The sequence below is a fragment of the Condylura cristata genome, unplaced genomic scaffold, assembly GCF_000260355.1.
Source record: "Condylura cristata isolate star-nosed mole 26May11 unplaced genomic scaffold, ConCri1.0 scaffold00009, whole genome shotgun sequence".
Taxonomy (NCBI): domain Eukaryota; kingdom Metazoa; phylum Chordata; class Mammalia; order Eulipotyphla; family Talpidae; genus Condylura; species Condylura cristata.
In genome coordinates this window covers 25,166,051-25,176,716 of record NW_004567110.1, presented here as the reverse complement: position 1 = coordinate 25,176,716, position 10,666 = coordinate 25,166,051, and the positions used below count along the sequence as shown (strand labels likewise).

The 10,666-nt window shown below is 34.8% G+C and overlaps 1 protein-coding gene across 1 annotated transcript in view; it reads right to left on the bottom strand.

The window, feature by feature from the left end:
• The window catches only part of UBR5 (ubiquitin protein ligase E3 component n-recognin 5), a 122,308-nt gene that overhangs the window by 41,135 nt on the left and 70,507 nt on the right, over positions 1–10,666 (bottom strand). The window contains exons 21-25 of the mRNA XM_012722908.1: positions 9,582–9,792; positions 8,540–8,666; positions 4,445–4,596; positions 3,909–4,004; positions 3,428–3,551 (exon numbers count right to left, since the gene is read on the bottom strand). Of these exons, the coding sequence (XP_012578362.1) occupies positions 3,428–3,551; positions 3,909–4,004; positions 4,445–4,596; positions 8,540–8,666; positions 9,582–9,792 (710 nt within the window). The remainder of the gene's footprint in view (positions 1–3,427; positions 3,552–3,908; positions 4,005–4,444; positions 4,597–8,539; positions 8,667–9,581; positions 9,793–10,666) is intronic.

The following is a 10,666-nucleotide window of genomic DNA, read 5'->3' as shown; positions in this document are numbered from 1 at the left end:
ACATTATTATTATTATTTTCTGACTACAAAAGAAATATGCATTCATGATAAAAAGTAAATTTTATGTCACACCAATAAAAGAAAAAAAAATTGGTGGTATTTTCTGGTTTCCCTAAAGAAACCAGAAATCCTCGTCTCTCTAAACCACATTTCTCTTTCTTAGCCTTAGTGATACTGAAGACTAGACCAGCAAGGCCTCTGGTGTTAAGTACTTTCTAGACATGGGGTTAGTAATAAGCTCTACCTCTTACAACTATGATAAACGATTAAATGAATTGTTTTAAAAGCTTTTAGCATAATATCCAGCAAATAAAAAGTGCTGAATAAATATTATTAGCACCTTTTGTCCCTACAAAAGGTACCTTTAATTCTGTTCACTAAATTTCTATTCCCTCCTGGATTATTTGGTCCTTGGTTTGCCTCCCTCTCCCATCCATCATACAACTACCACTTCTTTAAACAATGGTCTCAACTCTTGCTTACTTGATTAATCTACTTATGGATTATCTCAGTGATACCTCATCTCTAACATGTCTAACAATGTCATAAAATTATCTTTCTTCTCAAAGCAGCTCTCTACCTGTCTTATGTGTGAGCCAAAGGATCATTTTCATTAATAACTGAGACAACTGATTCTTCACAAAGCCTTCTCAAAACACACTCTCTCTCTTGTGTATCATATTTTAACTCATTAGTTTATAACAACACACATATTAAATGTTACAGGTAGACATAAAACTGCTTCTCTTCTCTATTCTTGCCTTTTTTTTAATCCTTTTTATACCACTATCCCAGTATTATTCTTATAACCCCACTTCAGTATACCCAAAGTCATTATTCAAAAGCCAAAGTGATCGATTTAAACTAATTTTTCAAATTCACTAGCTATTATTCTCTTCTGATCTTTCACTTTGGGGATGAGTCCGTATTTCTTAAAATACCTGCTTCCCCCATTTCTATGTTGCTGCTCATTCTTTTTACCTGGTCACTTCTCACATTTTCCTAATGGCTCTACTAAAACTTCATTTTCATAAAAGTGCCTGTTCCAGAATAAAAGCATTTCTCCCATCTGTTTATTCCAATATACTTATGTATCTCTCTCCTACATCAAATTACTATATGTGTGACAAACGTAAAACATTTCAACTTGATTATAGGCTAGTAGAAGGCATAATGAATGATTCTACAACACAAAGTTCTTCAATTTTTTACAAACATGCTCACACTTTTAGTTTCAAGCTACTACCAAAAAAAGCTTCATATTACCTGTCTCGGGGAATTAAGAGCTTGTTGGAAATAACAGAATCCTGTTATTTTTAACAACTAGGGTGATTTTTTTTTTTTAAGATTTATTCATTTATTCGTACAGAACTGGGGTATAGGCCAGAGATGCGGCGGGTGAGAGGATTCACCAGAGACAGAGCGGGAAGCAGAACAGGCAGATCGACAAAGTACACTGCTGAGGGGAGCAGCGGGCGGGTCAGGAGAGGTCTGCCTCGCCATGTGGTCACTTCCGGGGCAGGCGGGAATCGAACTCATGCGGAAGTGGCTTTCGTTTCTTAGTGCAGTGCTTTAACCCGCTGTGCCATCAGGGAGGGCCCCAACTAGGGTGATTTTTATCGAAATTTACTTTTTTAGCTTAAATTATAAAAGCTAACACTGGAGAGAGACTAAGGAATGAATCCTTAAGTTGAAAATGAGTATTCTTTTCTAGACCTTTCATACCCTGAACACATCTTCTGCACACAAAAATCCAGCATCATTAGGCTCAAATTGAGATTAAAAAGATGAAGAAAAACCTTTTTGTGACTCCATCATACCACTTAGGAAATTTTGTTAGTCAACTCTAGGAAATTCTCCTCTACTTATAGTAAAAAGACCAATTTGAGAATCTCTATGCTCACCCATCTAAATCAAGTAAAACAACTTTGTCTCTCTAATTTATTTCAAAGCTAACATCAATAGCACCAGCTGAGTAATAATATGGCATTATTTCCAAAGTATTTTATATACTTTTTCAGGTAAGGGAGAAAAAAAAAAAAAACCAACCAACCACGAGGATACTAAATTAAAGGACTAGTAAAACAGAAATGCATGATGAATTAAAAATGAGAGCAAGGGAATAATAAAATATAGTAAATGTTTAGACAATACCTTAAAAAATCATTTAGACAATGGTTCTGAAGAAATTATACAAATACAACATGCTTACTCCTTGGTGGTACAATGGGAAAGGATGCAGCACTGCAAGCTAGCCACTATAGCTTCAATGCAAGTTTGATCCCCAGCCCCAGACCACATGGCACAGCAGACCTCTCCTGACCCGCCCACTGCTCCCCTCAACAGTGTACTTCATCAATCTACCTGTTTTACTCCCCACTCTGTCTCTGGTGAATCCTCTCACCACCCCTGTACCTCTGGCTTGTACCCCAGTTCTGTATGCATAAATAAATAAATCTTAAAAAAAAACAACCCATAATGCAAATTAAAATGACAAATGAGGAAATAAAAATAGAAAGATACACTACCTGTATTTGTATTTAAATTATTTTATCTGTGCCTCAAGTTAATAATAAATTATTTACAATCCAATGACTTACTAGTGGGGCAGTAAATGAAGTAATTTTCTTCTTTAATCTTAAATTCAAAATTCTGATCACTTTCGTCCAAAGGTCATAAAGGCTTAAATATGAAAATTCCCTTTTGTCCTCAAAAATAAACTCCTTCAAAGTGAGTTTTTTGCCCTCCAAAAAAAAACCCACCTTCTTGTATGTAGTGAGGAGATAATAAAGGATTCTGATTAGGAAGGAGTCTCAGTTCTAGAATCAGAGAAACAGACCAGCGTGGGAATTTCAGCTGTGTCACTCACTACTTTTGTAAGCTTGCACAAGTTAACTGACTTTCATGCTGGTTCCTTCAAATGTAACGGAGGTGGGGTGATAGCACCTATGCTCCAATCAGTTATTTCAAGAATTAGGAGTTAGTGCAGGTGGATTCTGGCACCAACTATTAGCTAACTTTATAAAATTATACGATGAACCTCTAAACAAAGGAGAAACAGAATCTATTAATGGGTGATTTATAATCTTGTGATGATTCTGCAAGCCAGTAAAATTCCAAAGAAGCATTCAGAATCAGAACACAAATTCCAGACTCCATCACCAGAACTATTGCGGCACAATTTTTGTGTAGTAATTTCTCAGGTGATAGTGATGTAAACTTTCAACTCACACTTGATAGTAACTACAATATGATCTTTTCAACACACAAATACACCTCCTGATCAAGGTGATATAAAAAAGCAACTTGTATTCTTCTAAGATATGCTCTATAAACTTGGAGAAGGACTCTCCATATACTGCAAGAACTGGAAGAGTAAAAGAAAATAAGCTGAATTTTCATGTCAAAAGTATATTCAACTTCTTACTTGGCAGAGAGGAGTTCTCGTAGGTAAGGCTGCAGAACAACACTGTCACATAGCAATTTTAATATAAAATGAGCATTGGCCTTTCGATCTTTGGATTCTACCACAGATGGCTCTGTCGAAGGACCTGTAGTTAAGCAGACGATGTGATAACAAAAACAGAGCAAACAAGAAGAGTGAAAGAATATTCTGGAGTAATATACCAGGTATAAATAAAATATAAGAAAAAAGTTCTAGTATTAGCAATAAATAACTTCATTATACAGCATTAAAACACATTCACAAATTTTGCAGTTCTTAATGAAGTCTTTGAACATACATATCATTTTACTGATACATTAAAGACAATTCAGATCATTAGGAACTTTTTCAGGCCAATAAAATCTCCTTGAGATAAAAGAGTAATCTGTGGAAACCTATGTTCAAAGTGTATATTCCTTTATCTTCCAAATGCCTAAGCAGATAAAATAGTAGAGATTCTCACCTGGAATGGTAGAGGTGCTGGGTCCTTGACTGGTGCCAGTCGCTGCTGTGGTAAGAGATCCCACAGCAGGGGCCAGGATAAAATCAATGTCACCATCTTTCAGTAAACAGAACAGCAGGATGTACATCATTATAGGCAACATATCCCTAACCATTCTTTTAACTGGCCTTAGGTTTTTTTTCTGCAAGCCAAAGCTCAAATCAGACAGAGATTTAAGTGCAATCTCTTTTCCAAACTATTAAGTGAAGGAATCTGCTAAGCAATTATTGCCTTTTCTTGACAGCTAGCTTCTTATTAGTACTGCAAAATTTACTTCAGAAAAGAGGGATACCTAACAAGAGTTTCTAGAATTTTAATTTTAAAATCACACACTCCTTATGCAAAGATGGCATAAATTATGACTAATTTAGTTGTGATACTCACTGGTTACATCTTTGAGGTGAGATATTTTTAAATGTTTCAAATTTCTAAATAGCCTACATTTCTAAATAGCCTTTCAAAATGTATTATTTCTTTTTTTAAACAAGAGATCTTACCAGGATCCATTGCAGGAGGGTCAGGAACCCAGCTAGGAGGTGCGATGGGAGGCGAGACTGGATCTTGGTGGTCACTGGATGAAGCCCCAGCTTCATGTCGACCCAAACCAGCTGCTCTCAAAGAACGTCTCATCATTTCCCGTAATCTCAAACTAGAAAAAACACAGACACAATCAGAGCTCACCACCATGACTAAAAGAAAAAGTGCACAGAACTTCTCATCTGAGATCAAAGTGTTCTACAAGCAAATACTCCAGACAAGGAAAGTGAAGTATACATGCCAATTCTGGAATCACAGAGTAAGTTAGTGAGGGATAGCAATGAAACTGGGAGTTCCTAATTCCCAGTTCAGCACTTAATCACTATTTTAATAGCTCCCACACAAACTTAAGCACAGGGAACAAAAGTTGCAGTGAAAATTAGAAAATAATCTTTGATACAATTAAGAAAAATGAACAGTTGAACATTAAAATGAAAATATTTTCTGTCCCCTGTTTATAATCAGTGAGTATTAAATAGACATAAACAACATACTGATTAGCACAAAACCAGTAATAGTATTAGCCCACTAAATCCCATTTCTATAATCTCTAAAGCAATTTAATTAATGTCCACACAATATAGCTTTAAAACAAATACCAATTTAGATATTTATACAAAAAAAAAAAACCTTTAACAGTACAATTTGCATCCTAAGGAAATGAATGAATGAAACTGGAGCTTGTGAAATGTGTTGTTGGGTTAATGTCTGGGCGTGATTTTTATTTCTCCTGCTATACAACAAAAACAAAAACAAAAAAAAAAAACAAAAAAAATGATACTGCGCAAGTATGTGTACATCACTAAAAAGAAAAAGAAATAATCACAAGTACAGACCTTTTAGGGGCAATGGTTAACTACCTATATAAAATTCCGTACTTCTGAGTAAGTTACAGAATTAACACAGTAAGAACTAACAGCAACTAAAAGAGAGCACAGAAGGCAAATCCCTTCACTCAGTCACAATTTTAGAGTTTCTAAATGAATAAACGGTAAAAATTCAGTTTTATGGGCTAGGCAACACATATGGGACGTCATTCTCCAGTGCAGTTTTAATCTCAAAGACATGACATTTCTGATGTGAAAGATCTAACAGCTTACCAGGTGAGCACTATGTGTCTATATAAAGATAATTTATAAAGCTTTGTTAATGTTTGAATTGCTATAACTATGACTTAATCTGAAAGTAATTTTTTTCATATCGATACATTCTCAATATAAAAGGAATTTTTAAAAGCAGTTACAAAAAATTTCTTTTAAAGGCTACTTTCAGAAACATGTCTATTTTATAAAGTTTGTGTACGGTAATAAACCTTTGGAAACAAACATTCTTTAGAAGAGTCTGAAAAGTAAATTTTTAATGTCTCAAATAGCATATTATTTATTATTAGTCACTATTAAATATAACTATAGTTAATTCTTTCATGGTGCCAATGCTAGCTCCCCAAATTAGGAATGTGTATTTAAAGATTTTTATCATATGGAGGAGGAGCAGGCCACAGTGATTATTCTAGTCAAAGTTATGTCCCTGTCCAAAAACATCATCCCGGGAGAAAGAAGGCCCTTACCAGTAACAGCACTCACCAGGGTGACTATTCACTGTGGTGCTCCCACACAATTTTAAATAAGCTCAACCCAAGACACTTCCTAGCCTAGTGTGTCTTACTCAAAACATAGAGAAGAAAAAAATTAGCAATTGGGTGGTACTGCAAATAACCTGAAAGTAAATGCATGTTTGGGCATAGCAAGTAGAATGTTTGCACCAGCATCACAAATTCAATGCCTGCTGGGCCCGGAAGGTAAAATAAGTAGAGGCAAAGGGCAGACAGGTATAAGTAGGGAGTAACGGCAAATTAGTGGTGTACATGCTGATCTAAAGGCATTCAAATTTTAAAGTTGTTTTTTTTTTTTTATTTTAACGCTGCAGAGGCCAAACGAAACATGTGGACTATTCTTCAAATGCTACCTTACAGTAGATTAAGAATAAATGAAGATAAATTGAGAACATAGTCTATCTTGAACTTGCAAACTCCCAACTTTGTTGTTGTGATGTAGTCAATTCAATATTAAATGAGGGGGATCATTCCTTGTCATTTTTTTTTTAAAGTCCTTAACCTCTTTTCTTCATTAGGTCTTGGGAACATTTTTATGTACAATGCCCAGCTCCTCATATAGATTCTTTAAAAACAAAAAACAAAAAACAAAAAAAGAAAATTATTCTTCAAGATGTTGTACACAATTCATGAAGATTCACCTGTATCCTCAGTGGCTGAGGACAATACTGAGGAGATACCACCTTGGCTGCTAAGATTCAGAGTTTTGACATTTCTTCGTATAGGCTTGCCTGTAGTCATCGTATTTTCTGACAATATGGAAGAATTCAAGGATGATGTAATTTCCTCTTTGTAAGCACGTTATATCCATGCTACAGAAGCCTTAGAATCCAGTCATGTTCAAACATACCACTGTGACAAAAAAGCGAAGGTCATGTGTCTTCCAGATTAACAATCTCTAGAGTACATACACCTGCAATCAGATGCATCAATCAAGCTTTCCACTAAATCTGCCCTTTGTACTCAGGAACTATTGAGTCACATAACAAAACTTCTGAGTCAAATCATCATCTGAAGGCATTTAACAGTACTCCATTCAATATTGCAATTGCATCAGTTTTGAGCTTTACAGCTCATGAATCCCAGCCTGCAAACTCATCAAGGGGCATCGCCTAGAAAATCCATTGTAGGCTAGAGAGGAGGGTTTCACTTCAATGAAGCAGTCTGTGGACTTCCTACTGCCCGGCGTGGATAATAAGACTCCTGTGCTTTCATCTGTTCAACCGGCAGCCCTGAGTTTGAATTGGTTAAGAGCACTGCAGTGAAATCTTCAGCAAATGCCTCAAAGGAGCTTACTCTGCAAATTATTTCTGTGAGCAACAGATCACCCACTCTTGAAGCTCCTTTTAGTCTTTGCCTTCAAAATAATCCTTACATGAAAAAAAGATGGCAGCACTGGAATTGGACAAAACCATATCAGAGTCCAACTTGATTGGCACCTGTATTTTCCCTGAGGAAATGAAATACCTGAAATAATTCAGACACTAATTTCATCATGAAGAACTTGTTTTCCATTTTAGCCACTTTGCCTAGTGTAGTCCTAAAAAAATAAGCTGGTAATAATTTCCATTTTGTAGCATCTACATGGTGTTTTCATACTGTCTTAAATTAAAATTTGGTCACCCATATATTTTTTGATAAGTCTTACTTCAGGATGTATTTGAACCTGGGAAGCTATCAAGTAGGTATCAATTTAAGAATAATTATTTTTAAAGGGAAAGTTGAATATAGAATAAAACTGGCAGTCTATTCATTTTAATCAGACCTTACAACCTATCACATTATTACAGTGATCAGTGCTTCCATTAACTATCTGGCCAAGTAGCCAAGAATTTTGGTTCTAATGTCATTTAGAATGTGTCTTTTCTTACAGGAAATAAATAAAAACAAAACCAAAAAACCCCTGTAACCTAAGCTCTTTATATTTCTTCATCTATTCAAACATGTATACTGAATGTGTTATATATGCATGTTCAACTCACAATTCACAAAGTCTGAAATTTTAAAATACCACTGTGATTCATGGGAGTGTTTCATAATGTACACCAGCTTTCATTTCTTCCCAGATCATTTAAAATAGCTGAGAAATGCACCTAAGTAAGCAATCTGAAAATAAAAGGTTGATGTTCTTTTAATTATTCTATTATTTGTTCTTCAATTAAAGAAAACTTCCTAAGAAACAGGAACGGTAAATTTACAACAAATTCAAAGAATCAAGTTTGAGCTACCTGCCTAAATTATATCGATTTTTTAAAGTATCCTAGGTCATACTGTTCTAGTCTTCAACGCTAATTAGTTATTACCAGATAATTTTTTTTCCCAGGGTATTATTGGGAAGAACAAAAACAAACCAATTCATGCATATAACAGATAAAAAAAGAGATTTCTTTCTGTGCCTGGTTTTCTTCTGCCAATTAAACTTTCCTGGTAAAAATCACATTACCTTCGGCTACTTGATGATCCAGCCCGATTACCTGGGCCATTACTTGAAACAACTGATATTGCATTAGCAATGGCCTCAACAGCAGAAAGTCTTTCTGCAAATGTATTTCTTTCAGAGCGTTCTGCTTCTGAAACACAGAGAAAAAAATTAGAATGAATTCAACTTTTTTCCTTCTACTTTAGTATTCTATTTTACGTATTAGAAATACTAGCTTCACTATTCCTTCTTAGAATCGTTAATATGCAAGTTATTTCCTTATTCTTACTTTTCAAATTTTAAAGGTCAAAAGTTAAGATTATTCCTAAGTAGACTGAAATTACATTTCTACTACCAAAGAGTCTTGTATCAGTACTTCAGCCTTATAGTTTATATATTATGAACTTTTAGTGATAAAGGTGAGGCCTGAGAACCACCATTCAGAAACAGTAGCCAACAAAATACTATTAGCATTAATTCAAAACTAAGGAAAAACACAACCTGCACTTCAGTTTTCAATTTTAGCTATTTATTTAGCCAATTAAAAAGATTATGGCCAAAAAAAAAAGAGAGCTTATTTACCTCTCCAAAAACATCTTAACAACTCACTAGATTATTTTCCCTCTACTTTGTGAAAATTGGGACAAAATGCTTCAATATAAGCTAGCTTAATTTGCTAATTCCCATAATTAAAGTCATCTGCAATTATAAAATCAGTAAAGTTAATTAAATATAATACATAGATTGTATATGTGATAGAAAACAGTTCGGTACAACACAAGGCAATGATAAAATTGTTATGTGTTTACAAAAGTCAAATGTAAAATGAAGGGTCTGTGGTCATCCTTTTGCATAAATTTATTGGAAACAATTAAAAATTTCAGCATTCAAAAAAAAATTTTGTTACATGCTTAATGTTACAAGAGGACAGACATTTTTTACCTTCAGAGACAGAACTCCTAGATTTTGCAAACCAGTAAAAGAATACATTGTTCTTTACAGTGATTTCCTTTTCTTTTTAAAACTGTCTAATTCTTTTTAAAGACCCTGTCATTTTTAATCTCACCCTCTTCTTCTTTAGTTTCCTTATTGCTGGTTGGAAAGCAAACTGATACACAAGCATGCAAAATGTTTCGATTTCCATCACATCTGTGGCTGATGAAGGTCTGTAGCATCTGAAGATTCTGCTCTAAAACAACTGCTTGCTCAAGATTCATAAGATACTGCCGACAAGCTTCATAGTCACAGCGTAGGATGTGCTGCATTAAAGTTTGTTTCTGTGCTCACACAAATTAAAGGAAAAAAACAAAACAATGAATTTGAACAGCACATTGCATAAGTCAAAAATTTCTTATGACCAGCACAATAATGTAATTGGCCCTGCAAATAAGTAGAGACAATTTCAGGTAGTGTGGCAAAAGGAGTTTTTTTTCCTAAACAGTGTATAACTGACAAGAACAAAAAAGGTTACGTGTATTTTTTATAAAGGACCAGTAAACACTGAAACTTTTCCAATAAATTCAAGTCTGTAGCTGTAGCAGGAAAGCAATTATGTGCAATGTATAAATGAATAGCAATGGATGAACTTGGCCTTGTAGACCAGCTTTTGCCCACCTCTGGCTTACATGATATGTAACCACTCACATATAACTTAATTGGCTATAAATTAAGCAAGGGATATACACTTTATTCCACGTTTGCTCTCATACTCTTAAAGATTACATTCCGCTGTGTCACATGAAAACCAAAACCTTCAATTCCCCCAAAAATCTCAACAGATCCAACATCCCCAAATATTTCATCATCAGACATGCTCAATGAAATAAACCAGAAAGGAAAAGAAAAATATTGAATGGTTTCACTTATAAGAGGCATGAGGGTGACCTAAATAAAGGACTGGGGTGGGTGTTGAGGAGAAATACTAATTATAACAAAATCAAAATCAACAGCAACTATAAATGGGAGACCAGGAGTCGGGGGTGGGTAGGGAAAAAACTGGAATAAAATGGGTGGTAAGACCACAAGGGACTATGTTGATGGTACACAAGTGAACTGGTGGTGGAAACTCCTTGGGGACCATACATGAGTGGACAAAGCATATACTGAAAATGAAGAATATAAAAAATTAAAAGTAAAAAATGTAATTTTATA